The sequence below is a fragment of the Sus scrofa genome, chromosome 14 (assembly GCF_054392235.1).
Source record: "Sus scrofa isolate SSC_HxYL_T2T_F1_AM1 chromosome 14, Sscrofa_HxYL_maternal_Yorkshire_Landrace_v2.0, whole genome shotgun sequence".
In the NCBI taxonomy this organism is placed as follows: Eukaryota; Metazoa; Chordata; class Mammalia; order Artiodactyla; family Suidae; genus Sus; species Sus scrofa.
In genome coordinates this window covers 111,845,416-111,862,739 of record NC_139396.1, presented here as the reverse complement: position 1 = coordinate 111,862,739, position 17,324 = coordinate 111,845,416, and the positions used below count along the sequence as shown (strand labels likewise).

Below are 17,324 nucleotides of genomic sequence, written 5' to 3'. Positions count from 1 at the left end.
GTCTTCTTTGTCATTATTTTCAAGATATTCTGAAATTTTAATTTTATGCAGGTTAAGTCACTCAGAATTTCTAGATGGTAGCATTTTAGTTTTGTTGTTTTTTAATGATTTTTATTTTTTCTATTATAGTTGATTTACAGTGTTTGGTCAATTTCTACTGTACAGCAAAGTGACATATATATATATATGTGTATATATATATATATATATATATATATATATACACATTTCTAGGATTTTTTGTTTCTGTACCTACCTCTATTTTACCCATTTGATGAGAGACTGTTAGTTGGAATATTTTTGCTTTTCAGAATTAAAGTTTACTTTGTGATCTGATGTTTAATCATTTTTTGTTAGTGTTCTCTGCTAACTTAAAACTAAATCATAGTGTCTCTTTGCAGGACATAGTATTCTATATAGGACAACAAGATCTATCTTATTATGTTACTTCGGTTTTATACTCCCTTTTACATTTTTTGTCCTTTTGTTTCCTTTGAATCCCCAAAGTGCTATGAAAATACAGGCCTGAGGAATGGATGTATGATGTCGACCTCCCTGTGGTCGGCTCGAATTGTGTTGTGTTTTGTCTTATAGCCCAAGATTGCTGAGGAGAACTTGACTTATGCCGAGCTGGAGCTGATCAAGCCCAACCAGGCTGCCAAAGGCGTCCCCACCAGCACCGTCTATGCCCAGATCCTCTTCGAGGAGAACAAGCTGTAACTCCGAGTCCTATTTAATATCCGCCACCCCAGTTATTTATGAAACCTTGGATACAAAGTCCTTATTTTTGTATTTTCGCCTGTGCCTTCTGTGTGCTGGGAGCCCCTTTCCAACGGCCTTCCAGGTGCCTTCAGAGGCACAAGGCTCCTCTCTGCAGAAGAGCCGGGGCCGCAGCCCTTGGACAAATCTCCCAGGACAAGACTTTCCGGGTCTGAGCCCTGAGGGGCGAGGACTCTGATTCTGAGATCACCCAAGGAGATTCTCGGCTGAGCCAAACCCCTTCATGTTTTCTTCTTCTTTCTCTGGGTTTTAATTTTTTAGAATCTTTTAAAAAAAATCTTAATTTTTTAATCTTCTCCTCTTCCTATATCCCTGATATCAAGCTCACAGTATATAGCTCGAGGAAATGCCATTAGTGGCCCAAGTGTGAGAGGGTAGATAGGTACTAGTTGGTTTTCAAAGGATCCGATAACACTGCCAGGGCGCCCAGAGCAGCACAAAGTGCTTGTTGCACACCCCTGTTCACGACAGCATCTCTTATTTTAAATAGATGCACTGACCCTGGCAGTTTAAGGGCAGAGAGACAGACTGGGGAAGTCTGAGGACCAGGCTGACAGTGAACTGCCTGAAACCCCCCAGTGCCTGTTTCTCTACCCATCATCACCCAAGGCCAGAGGACACATAGAACTTCACTCCGTCTAGAGGGCCTCCCACCCCTTTGGCAGGGGCTTATCCTGCTATAGAAACATATCCTCCAAGAAGTTTGCACGCACCCTTTTCTGGAGAAGCAGGGGAGTTTACCATCGATTGCCAGAATGGAGGAAGGGGGCCTCTTGGGAGTGTACTGAGGTTATCAACTCTAATTGAACGTCCACTCGTGTGAGAGCAGAGTCTCCTCGTTGGTTTTCCAATAGGAGGAGAATAGGAAATATAAGTTGAGCTGGAAAAATGTGTCCCAAACACCCCCATGTTGCAAGGTGCCTTGTAGGATTCAGCTTAGCATGACTTCTGATGCCCTTGGGCAGCAGGCAGGCAGGGATCCTGGGGAAGATGCTCTGTGGACCTGCATGATGTCCAGGATCTCACAGAAGGCGGATCCATCCCGGAACGGAGCCGTCTGTCAACTGCGTTGTTAAGGACACTTCCTGATGTGTGAGTGTGCTCTGGGTGGTTTTGTACTACACACAACAGAAATTGTTTGGCTTTGTAATGGACCGGGTATATATGATAAATTACATATTTTGAACACAATCTTGAGCGTGAGTTGTGCCCGTCTGTACAGCCGTGTGAACTTGGTTGAGTTTGGCTGAGTTTCTTATCCCCTAATTGACTCAGACTCTATGCTTGTACAAAGGTGTGTTAACTTCTCCTGGCACCTTTGGAAATGGGATCATGACTATTGGAAGATTCTGGACTCTATACATTGCTACACAAATACACTGTGTTAATGTTCATGCTCAAACCAGTCCATAGTTTCAAAATGAAAATATCCTTACTATTTAAGGCTCTCATTGCAATAGCTTAGAAAGTAAACATTTGCCCATGGACTTAGCCTTATGATAACACTCCCAAAGACCATGATTGCTTAGGAGTGCTTGTCATGGTTTATTGAAAAGGGTCCAAATCAGGAGCACGTCATGATTTTCCAGAAGCAAAAATAGCCTGACTTCACAAAGAGGAAGCCCTTCTCTTTGGCCTCTACCCACCTCTCATCTCCTCCCTCTCTGCCAGATTTCCAAGGCATTGAATAAACCATGCAGTTTTTGAGGAAGAACTCCCACAGCGCCTCTTTAGGACAAGAGGAGAGAGAGCTGGCACGTGATTCACACCATCATTATCCTAGGCATCCTGTCATATTTTATCACGGCAGTCTTCCCACAGAACATGGTTAAATGGTATTTTGAGGAAGGAGGGTGATTTCCTGGTTTGCCCAAGGAGCCATATGGGCTGGTGGAGGCCTGGGGGTGCCAGGTGGGAGTGGCTAGTGAGGCATGTGAAGAGGAGCTGGTGGGGAGGCAGCACAGGAGTTGGAGGCCCCCCGGGGCCTCTGTAGAATTGAATCGAACTTCAGTCACCCCGAAACCCATCCCCTTAAATTCAGTGGGAGCTCAGTGTTATCACTTATGGAAATGAATGCCTTCCATTAAGAAGAGCAGGAGATTTTAAGAGCCGGTAGCTGTAGGTTAAATCCAATGAGGCATTGTTACAGATTCAATTCAGACTCTATCTCTAAAACTCTGGTCAGAGCTGCACAAAGCTGAGGCAAGTGAGTGGGGGACCCGCTGACCTATAGTGTAAAGGAGGCCCCGAGACCATCACCTCCCCCTGCAGATGTGTCCCAAGGGAGTCACGGCAGCTCTTGGCAACGTCCAAGCAGAGCTTGTCCCACTGTTACCTGTAGAAGCAAACCATCCAAGCTCTGCTCAGAACTGGGAACAAGCGATAATTTGTAACTTGTGCTTCTTTGGGGGCCTTAATCTTGACATTATTGTCATAATAAACTTAAAAATGGGTCTACTTACTCATTTTCTATAAAATTATCAAATACCACTAAGCCTTCGTTGACATTTCTAAGAGAAGGGAAAACACATCATTCAAATGGAAAGAGGGAAAAGTTCTTCAATTTGTTTTTGCTGTAAGGTATTTGGGAAAACAACTATAGATAAGCAGGTTTCAGCATGGACAATTTCCTATTCGTTTAAATCAAGCTAAAAAAGAGAAGAACCCATTGCTCAAAATGCAGTGGCTCTTGCAGGCAGAGGGCACATGCTCTCAGATTTGGTGGTGAACTTTGGCCTGGGCCATGCATGGCCTGGAATAATCAGGGGAAGCCAGGCTGGGAAAGGGGTGTCCCTTTGAATGAAACTGTCTTGCCAAGTCAAAGCTCCAGGCCCTGAACTAAAGCAGCTGGGGTGGGAGGACAGGGTTGGGATGTCTTTAAGATCATCTCTTCATTAAATCATCCTGACTCTCAACTCACAGGCTTGGGAGAAAAAGCCAAGCCTAACCTTCCCCCTGATATTGTTGGCATGAAAATGACATGGGATACTTCATGTTTTTTAGTGCATAGTCATTGGGCTCATCCCACATTTCCATGAGCCCAAAGACTCACTTGGAATGAGAACACTAAAGCAGCCGATGCTTTTAGGGATTGCTCACAGACGTCTTCAACAGTCAAGCCCTCAGATGCATAACTACAACCTAGGCTGGGCCAAGAATGGACCTCATGCCCCCGGCCACAAAAAATTGGGCTAAAACCTGCTAAGCTGATCAGAACTCTCAGGACAAAGAAACCCTCTTTCCCTCAGGCAGCTAAGCTGAGACGGCACATAGATCTACCTCCAGCGACATTTCCTGCTAAGCAGAGAGGCCTCAGAGAATGAAGGAGATGTTGAGAGAGAAGCAGAGACGACATGGTCCTGGGAGCACAGGACCCCAGCTCCCAGCCCTTGAGATTCCCCCAGACTCTTCCCTTTCCTTTAGATCTTCTTTTGAGTCAATAAACAACCCTTTTCTCCTGCTACCTAAATCCTGGAGTTGCTCAAGCTAGTCAGGTTGCATTTGAGAGGATTCTGACTAAGACTGTGTGCATCAAAGCTGCTTCCTGGGCCAAGAAGCAAAAGAAGTACACTGAGGGGACCCCTGGAGGAGCCCACTTTCATCACATGCTCTGAAGATGCCCTGCTCCATGGAGAGGGACCACCCAGCTTCAGGCCTGATGCTCTCCTAAGGGACCCTCGGGGTTGGAGTAGGGACTCTGGTGGTACTGAGCCACACTAGCAGCAACGGGGGAAGAGCACAGAGTAGAGACTCAAATGAGCTCTGTTATGTGGATGCTGGAGAGAGCCTTCTCCTGCTGGCTGGCCGTGCAGTGTAAGCTGCCTTTCACAAAGAATATGATCCCTTCCAAGCATCTCTGACCCAGGAGACTAGGGGTCAGGAGGGAGCCCATTATAAGATGCAGCCAAGCGGTGAGGATGCTGATCCATCCCCTGCCCCAACTCACCCCTCACCCCACACACCAGACAGAAGCTATTCACTGCGTTGGAAAACAAAGAAATTCATGGTGTGGAGGAAGGGTCTGCCTTTAGCCTGGACACATCGAGCTTGAGCTATAGGTGGTGTCCAGGTGGGTAGGATAGACCAGGGCTCCCTAAACTTTAACGGATGTATGACTCACCTGGATCTTGTTAAACTATGTATGGATCTTGGTTCAGGAAATCTGGGCAGGGCCTGGGAGTCTGTGTTTCTAGCAAGGTGCCAGGGGATTGCTTCTGGACCCTGAACCACACTTTGAATAGCAAGGGTGTAAACTGCTGGGAAATGTGGATCTGGAACCCCCGGGTGGGAGGTGGAAGTGTCCTCAGAATTAGGTCATAGCTGAAGCCCAGACAGTGAGCCAGTCCCCAGAGATAAGCAGGCCAGCAATGCAGGAAAGTCCCAGGCCTGAGCGGTGGGAGCTGCCCCGCCGACAGGTCTGGAAAGCAGGTGAAAAGCTGGAAGGGGGCCAAGCAGAGAGGCCAACAGAGGGGAGCCAGAGAGGAGTCTGGGATTTTTTGGAAGGAGGAAAGGCTCTGCAGTATGAAATCTGCCGCAGTCAAGTAGGATGGAGGTTAGAACTTTGCTCGTTCTGATTTTATTTTCCATTTCCCATTTTTTAGAAAAGATTTGTTTTGCTGGGACAAATAATCCCCCAAATGCACAGGCCTAACAGACTTTGGTGCTGAGCTGCTTCTGCCCTGCTCAGCGGATTTTCTCCAAAGCAATCAGTGTCTTTCCACAGGGTGGGAGATTTGGGGAAGACTCTTAATTAATGTCAGGCGGGATGGGAGGGTGGCCACGGCAGGTTTCTGCTCCTTCTCTTGTCATTGATAAAAGATGACTTGCTGCCTGCTTTCTAATAAACACAGCTCAACTAGCTTCCCACCAATTGAGTGTCTGATTGTTAGATGTTAATGTACTGCACCCTATAGTTTTAAATAGAATTAGAGATGTTTACAGCTCTGCTTAAATGCACCTTGTTCTTCCACATTAAACTTTATTACAAGTGTCCTCCATCAGCAAACAGGAGAAAAACTCATTAGGATCTGGTCTGTGTAGGGGCCGCCGCTGCTGCTGAAAGAGCTAGCGTTCTGTTGCCCTTTATTACAGTTTTCTGGCTGGTGGGGTGTTGGGTGTGATTGCTTCCTACTTATGAGTATAATTAGAACCTCAAACATCTGGGTCTCTGGGTGGATCTTAGGGAATTCATGCCCAGGGGTTGTTATGCAGAAGTTTCCAATGTGTGTCTGAGTCTGATGCTCTCTTTGGTTTTCTAAAGGGGTCCACCATCCACTAAAGATGGACCCTTTAGAGACTCTATGCCAAGGTCCTGACTGCAAGGTCCCCCTAGAGGATCAACATGAAGCCGGCGACTTTACAGCAAGAGAAACTAAGGAGACAGGAAGGGACCTGGCAGTTGGTGGCAGAGCCAGCTTGAACCATGGCTCTTGACGCCCAGCCCCATTTCCTCCATGCAGCCCAACCAGTAGCCCCACCCACTGCCATGCCCCTCCAGGAAGCCTACCTGTTCCCACCCTTCTCATCTTGGTGGGGAACCCTGGGCTGCTGCAGGTCTGGTCTTTGACCTAGGGAAGAATGAGAGCTGCCCAGCCTTCCCCTTGCAGGATGTCTCCCACCCCTCTGTCCTTCCTCAGCTCCCCTGCTTGTCCCAAGATCTCAGGGTACCCCAGTTCTGAGAGCCCCATGATTACCCCTAGCCCAGCCCGTGGCCAGTTTGGAGTCATTTGAAACATCTCACTCTGCTCCACCCCTTGTCCTTTCATCTCTCCTGGATTCCGTGTCCTGGCTCTTCAGGACTCCTTTTCACTAGGCATCCTCTCTCTCTCTCTCTCTCTCTCTCTCTCTCTCTCTCTCTCTCTCTCTCTCTCTCTCTCTCTCTCTTTGTATCTCCAGCTTCTTCCTCAGTCTCTGGAGTGACAGCATTTCTCAACCTGGATATACCACCTCCCAAGCCATCTCCTCTTGCTCCTTCCCTCCACACTCCCTGCACTGCCCCTCGCCTCTCAGTCTCTGCTGGCTGCCTTCATCCCCATCCCTGAACTCAGCTCTGCCCCAGGCCTTCAGGGACCATCGCCAAGCCTGTATTCTACTTCTGGGAATGGCCTGTCACTCTCCGTGCCACTTGTCACAGGCATCCTTTCCCTCTTTGAACCTAGTCCCCTGACTCACCCAGCTGCACCCTCAGACCATCCTGCCATCAGCTTTCCTCCACTCTGCTCTTCAGTGATGGCTTTCTCCAAGGTGCCATCCTCTCTCTCTCTTTGCGTGCACATCTAAATTCCTGACCATCTCTTGCTGCAGCCTGAGAACCTTGCATCCACAGCTCCAACGGGACCCCTCTCCTGAGTTCCATGTCTATTCACCAGCCATTCCCCACCGAGCGTCCCTCATGCCGCCCAGAAGCCAATGTCCCATCCTGACCACAATCATGAACACCCCACCCTCCACACTTTCACTCACCAGCACTTGAGATCACCTTACCTTATCGTAAGGAACTGAGACCATTGCAAAGAAGGAGAAAACTGCAGTAAAAAGGATCATTTGGGATTCTTGAGGGATGGCAGAGAGAGCAAAACGATAGTCTGCAGAGGGAAGTGCTCCACCTTCAAATCCGTGATTCTGGAATTCTTTCCACTTTCATTCCCATGCACTTGGTGGCCTGGTTACTTTGGGCTTTGATGTGTTCTCTTGGTTTTTTTTTTTTTTTTTTTTTTTTTTTTTTTGTGTGTGTGTGTGTCTGTGTGTGTGTGTGTGTGTGTTTTGTCTTTTTAGGGCCGCACCTGCAGCATATGGAGGTTCGCAGGCGAAGGGTTGAATCAGAGCGGTAGCTGCCAGCCTACGCCACAGCCACAGCAACTCAGGATCTGAGCCGCGTCTGTGACCTACACCAGAGCTCACGGCAACGCCAGATCCTTAACCCACTGAGCAAGGCCAGGGATCGAACCCGTGTCCTCATGGATGCCAGTTGGGTTCATTAACCACTGAGCCACGATGGAAACGCCATGTTCTCTTGGTTTTGACAGATTTAGAATTTACATGAATAACTGGCCACATGATTAATGGATAGGAGAATAAAGAGGAGACCTTTGCTAACCTACAAACAGCTGTTTATGAAAAACTTGACCATTGACAGCATATGACTGGCAAGAAGGGATGTCGTGTGATTCTTCTAGGATTTGGGACTTCCTGAGTTAACAGACACGGTGTGGTGGTGAGGGTTTCCTGGCCCCTCCATCAGCTGCTCCCTCCCACCTCTGTCCCTCTGTGATGGATGCTGGACTGCAGCCCTGCTACTTGTGGTTGAAAGTGCACCTGGTGACAATTGCTGAGAATGTAAGGCCCTCCTTGACGTCTTCATAAGTCTACAAATAACATCTGCTGGAGAGAGTGTAGAGAAAAGGGAACCCTCCTACACTGTTGGTGGGAATGTAAATTGGTACAACCACTATGGAGAAGATTATGGAGGTATATCAGAAAACTAAATATAGAACTACCATATGACCCAGCAATCCCACTCTTGCGCATATATGCAGACAGAACTTTCTTTGAAAAAGACACATGCACCCAGATGTTCATTGCAGCACTATTCACATAGCCAAGACATGGAAACAACTTAAATGTCCATCAACAGGTGAATGGATTAAGAAGATGTGATATATATACACAATGGAATACTACTCAGCCATAAAAAGAATAAAATAATGCCATTTGCAGCAACATGGATGGAACTAGAGACTCTCATACTAAGTGAAGCAAGTCAGAAAGAGAAAGACAAATACCATATGATATCACTTATATCTGGAAGCTAATATATGGCACAAAAGAACCTTTCCACAGAAAAGAAACTTATGGGCTTGGAGAACAGACTCGTGGTTGCCAAGGGGGAAGGGGTGGGATGGACTGGGCATCTGGGGTTAATAGATGCAAACTATTGCATTTGGAATGGATAAGCATTGAGATCCTGCTGTATAGAACTGGGAACTATATCTAGTCACTTGTGATGGAGCATGATGGAAGATAATGTCAGAAAAAGAATGTGTGTGTGTGTGTGTGAGAGAGAGAGAGAGAGAGAGAGACTGGGTCACAGGGCCCTCTCCTCCTTTCTCCTTCATAGCCAGCTCCTCTGCCTCTCCTCTACATGCCCACACATGCTCTTCCTCATCCCTCCTTGGCCCAGATCTTCCACGTTCCCTTCTATTATCTTCTCTCTCTCTGCCCCGTCATCCCATTTACAAGTAAAATGATTGTTTGCATCCTGTGCCATAAGCAGGCCAAGAACCAAGCAAGTACATCTTGAGCCACCTCTCCAGCTCCAGGGACAAAGTCAGGGTCAGTGTCTCCCAAAGAGTTTGTGTCTGGCATTCCTTCTCCTCACACACAGTTTTCTTTTGCTGGCATCCTGGCTTTTCTGACTTAGTAGCGTGAGTATAGAATTTGCAGTCAAAAGATCTGGTCCACGTCCCGGGCCTGCCTTTTAATTACTATGTGTCTTTGAGAAGCCCTCTGAATTCTCAGACCTGCAGTGTCCTCCTGTGAAAAATGGCTGGAGCCGACAGGATTTAAAGAGCTACCTTCCTGGGTGGAACAAGTCTGCCTCTGGGCTCGCAATTACCAGTCCTCATGGTGGACCTGGGATGACAGCAGGGGAGGGACAGACGTGTGGAGGGCACAGAGAGGGGGCTGTCCCCTCACCCCCCAGGGAGGAGTCGCTCCGCTCCCAAGCTCAGGACTAGGAGTGTGTGCTCCTGCTAAGAGGTCTGGCTCCCAGGCTGACTCCCCCACAGCCTGTTCTCAACTAAGCTGGGGATAGAAACATCTGCTAATATGTATTTGACCCATGTGAACATAGGGAGCACCAGGCCTGGTGCAGGGAAAGCTCTCCAGAACCTTCCCTGAGCCTTGCAATCCGTCCCCAGCTCCTGGGGGTGCTTCCTCAGGCTGCTGCCATCCCTTGGTGAGCAGGGCAATTAAACAATGCCACTAAGAGCAGGCCCCTGTCTGCTTTGTCACCACGCTGTCCCTGCAGACTGTCCCAGAGCCTAGCCCCCACCTGCTTCTGAGTACTTAGAAAGGGAAGGAACAGTGAAGGATGGGGGAGATGTTTGAAAAGTTAAAAAAAAAAAAAAGTGGAAGGGATTTTTCCTATAGATTCTGTTCCTCTCTAAAGGCAGCCAAATCCTGTGCCTCAAACCACATCATCCAGAGCTTCCAAACTCAGCAAAAAGGCACTGCTATATTTATCCTGTTGGCAGCCCCTCTGCCAGTTTCCATCAAAGAACAGCCTGAAATAACACACTTCTCTGTAGGGTGACAAAGCCACAGAGGCTGGCAGCACCTTCTGGCTGTGGTCAGGCATAGCTGGGGGGCTTGACGGGAATCCTGGAGTGTCTACCACCTCAGGGGCCCACAGAGGTTCCTCTTTTGTGGGTACATGTTCCCAGAGAAGCACTGGACCAGGATGGCCCAGGAGGCTGGCTCAGGGCTGGGTGACATGCACTCAGAACCTCCAGCAACATCTGGAACCACGGCCCTTAGAAGACCACAGCTGGGGTCTTGGGCCTGGGGGAAAAGTCCAAGACTTCCTAGGGAGATAGCTGGCCTCCCTATCTAGACACTTTCAGGCTAGTGGATACAGGCTGCAACAATATTTTATTTCCCCAGATGAAATCCCAGCTCTGGAACAGGGGAGTAAGAGGAGCTCGTGTTTGTGAGTGGCTTACACTTAACAAAGGGTATTCTTGGTATGTTGTATTTCAAATTCAACACTTTTTTTTTTTTAGTACATTCTCTGAGGAAAGGCCAGGGTTTGGGCTAATTTCCAAGCACTCTCTTCTTGTCCTACTACTCAAGAGCAGGGGGTGTGTCCCCCTGCCTTCCTGCACCTCCCACACAATCGTCCCTCTCCTGCTCCTTGTCCCCACTAGGTTGCCTCTCATGCTCCAGTGATGCCATGTCCCCGCCTGCCTGCCTTCTTGTAAAGTCCAGAAGGCTTGGCTCTCTTCTGAGTAATTCCATGAGTCTCTGCAGCTCACAAAAATCTTGCAACAGAGAGAGAGAGAACATTTAATCACAGATGAGCCCAAGTAAGACAAACACAAAATGGCTTATAGTCATCCTGCCTTATCCCCAGTTTCATCTTCTGCATCAACAGTGGTCTAAAAATGATAAATGAAAAATTTCAGAAATGAACATAAGGTTTAAATCACATGCTCTTCTGCGTAGTGTGATGAAATCTCATACCATCCTGCTCCGTTCCACCCAGGGCATGAATCATCCCTTTATCCAGACTCGTCTGTAAGTCACTTAGTAACCAGCTGGGTTATCAGATCAGCTATTGCTCCATGGGTATCACCGTGCTTATGTTCAAGTGACCCTTATTTTACTCACTTACAGCCACAAAGCACAAGCATAATGATGCTGGTGATTCAGAGAATCCAGGATATTGTGACTGTCATGTCCTCAAGGTCCATTCATATCATGGCATGTGTCAGAATGGCCTTACTTTTTTTTTTTTTTTTGTCTTTTGTTTTTTTTAGGGCCGCACCCGTGGCATATGGAGGTTCCCAGGCTAGGGGTCCAATCGGAGCTGTAGCCGCCAGCCTACGCCAGAGCCACAGCAACACAGGATCCAAGCCGCATCCACAAACTACACCACAGCTCACGGCAATGCCATGACGGGAACTCCAAGAATGGCCTTACTTTTTAAGGCTGAATAGTATTCCATTTATGTGTAGATCATAGTTTGGTTATCTATTCATCCATCAATGGACACTTGGGTTATTTCTACCTCTTGCTACTGTGAGTAATGGCGCCATGAATTTGGGCATACAAGTATATGTTTGAGACCACGCTTTCATAGGATACATTTTTTTTTTTTTTAAGAGGCTATTCACCATTGCCCAGCCCAGGGCCCTACACAGAGGCAGTGCCCCCGTAACTGTTGACTTACTGCCATTTATTTCCTCCTTAGAGCAGTGCGTCCCCAACTATTGAAATGGAGATGCCTTTGGAAGTCAAGATGCTCTTTGAGGGACATTTAGAAATTGTGACATATTAAATCAAGGATTACCAATGATATAATTTAGCACCATATTAGATATCTAATTTGTAGTTGACACTATTCTGTTTATTGACCTTAACAGGTGGGGAAGGGATGAAGTGTCTTTTGAATGAGGATTGTAGAAAACTAACATGTTTGCTTATTGTTGTTTTTTGTTTTTCTTTTTAGGGCCCCACCTGCGGCATATGGAAGTTCCCAGGCTAGGGGTGGAATCAGAGTTGTAGCTGCCCGCCTACTCCACAGCCACAGCAGTGCAGGATCCGAGCCACATCTGTGACTTACACTGCAGCTTGTGGCAATGCTGGATCCTTAACCCACTGAGTGAGGCCAGGGATCAAACCCACCTCCTCATGGATAGTATGTTGGGGTTTTAACCCACTGAGGCAGAATGGGAACTCCCCATGTTTTTTATAATAGAACATTCTAGTAGTCATGCTTGCAGGGCGTAGTTTGACATCTGTACCTGATCTGGACCTATTCAAGAACACCAGGTGACCGATGAGGATGGACAGATTCGGGGCCCTCGTGAAGGTCTCAGGCTGCTGGCGGGCTCCTCTGGGCCAGCACCCTCGCCAGCAGAGTCTGCACCCCACGAACCACTGGTCTAAATTCATCCATCTGAGTAGTAGTCCAGCTGAGGCTACCCTTGTTTCCGACTTTTGAGAAAAAGACAGAGCACCCACAGGCGGGGAGAGGAGGTTCAGGACATGATAGAAAGAGCCAGGTCTGTCTGAGCTAGGCAGGGTGGCGTGTCCAAAGGCTAGGCACTGGGTGACATTCTTAAAATTCTTGAGTCTTATTTTCCAGCCCCTGTCTTGCTGTCTCATTTTTTAACCTCTCCAAACCTCAGTTTTCCCCTCTACAAAATGGAGACATTTGCTCCTGGAATGGTGACAAGGCTTAGCGAAGCCAGGACAGAAGAGGGCCAGCAGCCTCCCGAGCCCACTGAGTGCTCAGTGAATGGGGGATGGGGACCGCCTCCCACCCAGCCTGCTGCCCTGCTCCTTCACTTCGGATGGCCTCAAGCCTTCATCTGGGAAGTTTTGACGCTAATGATTTCCGTGAAGACCTTTTGGGAGGATGAGACGAATTGCATAGAAAGCGCCCCTGGGGGCGCTGGTGCACCTTAGGGGCTGAGTGGGAGGTGACGGCTCTCCCCAGGCTGGTGGTGACTCTGGGTGACGAGGGCTTTCCTTTGCTTTCCTCCAGCTCCGTGTGTCTTCACAGCTACCTTGGGCTTCTGGCGGGGGCTGCGGGTGGGAGTCCCCCAGCGGCTTCTGCTCAAGCGATGCTAATTGTGCCAGGGAGAACGGCTCACTAGAGTGGAAAATAGTCCTCATATATCTAGCCCAAGACGATAATGACCTTTTAAATAACAGAAGCAATTTTATTTCAATACCTCAATTACTCTGAACTCTCAAATGTCAAAGTGCTCGGCACTTTCAAAATAGCTTAATATAGACATTTATAGCACTTAGACACAGCTAGTTTCTTATCTAACCTAATTATGTGTTGTACAGGAAATAGCGAAGCTCACCAGCTCCGTTGCTTTGCGCCGAGATCCTGGCGCATGGCCCTGGGCTCGGCTCGGAGTCTGGCAGCTGGAATTTCTCCCTGACTGAGGATGCGCTGTTCTGGGAGAAGGAGGGAGTGGGTCACTGCTGGGGGGACAGGCCCTGGCCTCAGCCAAATGGGGAGAGGAGGTTTGGCCTCCCAGTTGGTTAATGTCCATGGCCCTTGCCTGGACTCAAGGGACAGTGCCCATGAATGTGAGATGCCAGGGCACTGGGACTGGGAGGCATGGCCAGCAGTGAACTAGGCACTCTGCCTCGTAGGGTACCTTCCCAGGATGTGGGTGCTGGGAGGCCAGACCTGGCCTGATTTGTACCTTCTGTGGCCATGTTTTTGAGGCGGCTTGGTTCCCCAGGTCTGCAGCCCACAGGACCCTGGCCACCCTGGGTGACAGGCTCCGATGAGCCTCCCTTTGTTTCTACTCTGACCCTGTCCTGACACTCTCCATCACTCTGCCCAAACCACAGCTGCCTCCCTATTCTCTGCCTCAGGGATGTGCACTTGCTCATCCGTGTGCTGGAATATTCTACCCCAATACCCAGGGCTCACTGCCCCGCTGCTTCAGATCTCAGATGTGATCCTATTGGGGAGCCTCTTGGTCTCCCTGTTTCACGTTTCTCCTCATATTTCCTGCCTCCTTTGTGACTTTTTCTTTCTCTTTCTTTCTCCTTAGGGAGGTACCTTATTTAATTGGTATTTTTCTTACATGACTGCTGTTTGTGTCCCAAAATAGAAGGCAAGCTCCTTGCAGGCTGGGGTTTTCAGTCATCCCTGCCCCATCTCCGGTGCCCTGACCAGCACCAGCCACACAGGGATCACTTAATAACTAGTGCTCAGGGCACAGTGATGAGTGAGTGGCTGGAAGCAGGGCAGGGAAGCAGGCCAGCCCCAGATTGGAAGGCCCATGGTGGGGCCGGCAGCCTGTGGCTCTAGGCTGGCTGACGAGCAGCCTGTGAGGCCAACCTCGCCACTTATCAGCAGTGCCAGGACACAGCTTTTTAACCCTCCACTGGGATGGGGTGTGATTATTGCTATCTTACAGATTGGGAAACTGAGGATCGGAAAGCTGTGTAAGCCTCCTCAGGTTTTCTCAGCTGGGCTTGGGCAGAGCCGGGACAGACGTGGGCCACGGTCTGTCTTACTCTAAAGCCACGTCTTGAGCAGGGTTCTGGGGTTTTCGGCTGGTGGCAGCTCTGGTGAGGCTGCCCATCTTGGGAAGGCCTGTGTTGAGTTGTTTACCAGGCCTCCTGCTCCCCTCCCCAGGCCCTGTCCTAAGAGGGGACCCTATCCAGGTGGCCAGTTGGTAGCCCCTGCTCTTGTCACATGGTCCACTCGTTGTCTCTGTCTCTCTCAGTCCCTTTTAGTTTCTGTTTTTTCCATCTCCAACCCTTGCTCTTTTCCAACATTCCATTTATTACGCCCTTGGCAAGACACTGAGGAAACACATGTGTGGGACTTTGGATGGCTCCTTTCTGCTCAGCTTTCACTCATTCATCCATTCACTCATTCATTCATTCCCACCTTTCTGGAGCACCTATGTGGGACCAGCCCTCCTGGACCCCCGGGCGGTACAGAGATAATAGAGCCTTCTGGGAAATGGGCAATTTCAGTCCAGAGGGCTGGACGGGTTTAGAGGCAGCGTGGGGTGAGAGGGACCAGGGAAGAGTCTAGCTGTGGGTCAGTTCATGCTTTAGGGTCCCTGCTCCCCTGCAGCAGATCCTGGGCTGTGCACGCGGAGGATGCAGTCCGGGACCCCATCTTAGTGACGGGACCATCCAGGGGGAGGCAACGGAAAATTGCTTCCCAGGTGGCCTGTGTGAGGACTGCGGGAGCACAGGTGAGACACAGCTATGATTTGTCCTGGAAGGAAGGAAATGGGGGGAGGAGGGGATGCATACTGGAACCAAAGAAAGGAAGCCGGGGGTCAGGAGGGCTCAGTGCTGTTGGAGGCTCCCCAACAAGGCTCCCCAGCAGCATGGAGGGTGTGGTGGGACAGGGCTCTCAACTTCCCAGCTGTGAGGCGTGAGGATTACACACCATGACAGGGTCCAGATCCTTCACCCTTCAGTTCCCACACCTCTGAAGGATGTCCCTCACCACTCTGTCCCCTGTGTCCCCTCACATCCATCTCACAGGACAGTGTTCCTTCACCACGTTCCTCACCAGCCATGGTATTTTTTTCCCTTGTCTGTCTCCACAAGGGTCCTGTAAACTCCCTGAGGGCAGGACCTTTTCCATCTCATTCAGCATCGTATCCTGGCACTGAGAAGAGTAAAAGTTTGATAAATAATTATGAATAAATATGAAATGATTTGGAGAGTGCCTGGCAGAGGGGTCACCCCAGAGAATAGTTTAGAAATTCTTACAAGCCCAGGACTTGCCTGGGCTCGGTTGGGTTACTGCGGGGAGCTCTGCATGAGATGGATTGGGGCGTCTATACATCATGCAAGCCATGACTCTAACCCCAGGTGTCGGCCCAGTGGCTTCTGGGGTCAGTTTAATAATGTGACCCCAGAAGCATCCTGCAGAAATGAAGCAGTAGGAAGAGGAGGGGTCTGTTGCGAACCAGAGATGCTAAAACAGCCTCCTCAAGGCGTTTAAGCTCAAAATAATGATTAGCACCGCACGGCTCAAACGAAAGGCACCTGCAGGCTCTACCTGGTCCCTTAGGCCAGCAGTTTCTAACCTTGCTATGGTCTCCAGGCTTCAGAGATCACCAGGATGGAGACTAGGAGCCTGGGGAGCCCTCCCTCCCCTGGGCTGCACTGAGGACTAAAGGGTCCAGGTGTGCAACAGGCCGATCTCTTTGTCACTGCAGGCCCCTTGGTCACTGCAGCCGAGGCCTTTCACACCAGTAAGGATTATGCTTATTCTGTGGAGGGTGGTCCCCAGGCTTCTCCACCCTGTGGTTCAAGAGGAATGAGGATGCCCTGCCTTCATGGGCTGCCTCCCCCCTCCCCCCACTGCACAATGGTGGCTCATCCCATGGGGACCCGCCCCCGCCCCCAGTTATTTTAGGAAGTTATCCAAGTGTTGTCTCATGCCCTCAGGATCTGATCTCCGTGGGCTCCTCTGCTCCAGCTTCCCTGTGGGTGTCACCTCCAGCCCTCAAGGGCCCCCCTCTTCACTGGCCCTGCTGCCTGCACTTGTGCCTCTCAGCTTCACTGAGCACCCGTCACACTGGGAGCACGGGCCACTTGCACGTCATTGCAGAGCGGTGTTTCTCTAATGACGCATTCCTGGTAAATGGCAGCAAAGGGTCTCGGACAAGGGGTGGGTCTCTATCAAGCAGTTTGGGGACAGAGCTCTCAGCCAGGGCAGCACAGTGGTCCCTAAGCTTTCAGAGACTTGGAGGAAGGAGACAATTGGGAGATTCCTCCCATTTACTAAGAAGCTCTGAAGGTGCTGCAGGAGCCTGTAAGAGCGCAACAGAAACAGCACACTCATGTGTGAGCCTGTGTACACACACACACACACACATATCCCGCCCCGATTTGAGCATGTGAAGTGTACCCAAGAACTGACTACAGCAAAACTGATTTTGGCTTAGAGAGATTCGATTTTATGCTAAACAAATTTCATTAAGATTTTCATATGAGGTGTCTCTTCCTCCCCACATATGCCCAGAGTGGCTGCATGATAATGTGGTCAAGCCCAATCTCCGAGTTCTCCACAGGCCCCAGGACTAGGTTCTCAGGACTCGGGTCCTGGCCGCTAGCTGAGCTTGGGACAGGCAGTTGCTGTCACACGTGGCTTCCAGGGGTCTGGGCTTCTCTCCCTGGAATGAGGGCAGAGGGCCAGCATGGGGCAGGAGGCTGTCCCCCAGGAGCCAGGGCCAGAGGGACCCAGAGGCCCTAGAAGCTTGGTTGGTGGCCCAAAGAGCCCCGGGCGGGCCCTCTGCCTGCTTCCA

At 49.6% G+C, this 17,324-nt stretch overlaps 1 protein-coding gene across 9 annotated transcripts in view; it reads left to right on the top strand.

Annotated features, from left to right (window-relative positions):
* The window catches only part of VSTM4 (V-set and transmembrane domain containing 4), a 163,326-nt gene that overhangs the window by 86,938 nt on the left and 59,064 nt on the right, over nucleotides 1-17,324 (top strand). For 4 of the 9 annotated variants that reach the window (XM_013983435.3, XM_084996637.1, XM_001924660.8 and 1 more), the window contains one exon: nucleotides 595-1,971. The exons of the other annotated variants lie outside the window; for them this stretch is intronic. In XM_013983435.3, the coding sequence (XP_013838889.1) occupies nucleotides 595-720 (126 nt within the window). In that variant the 3' untranslated portion in view covers nucleotides 721-1,971. Of the gene's footprint in view, nucleotides 1-594; nucleotides 1,972-17,324 lie in introns of those variants that run through there. 9 annotated transcript variants of the gene reach the window in all.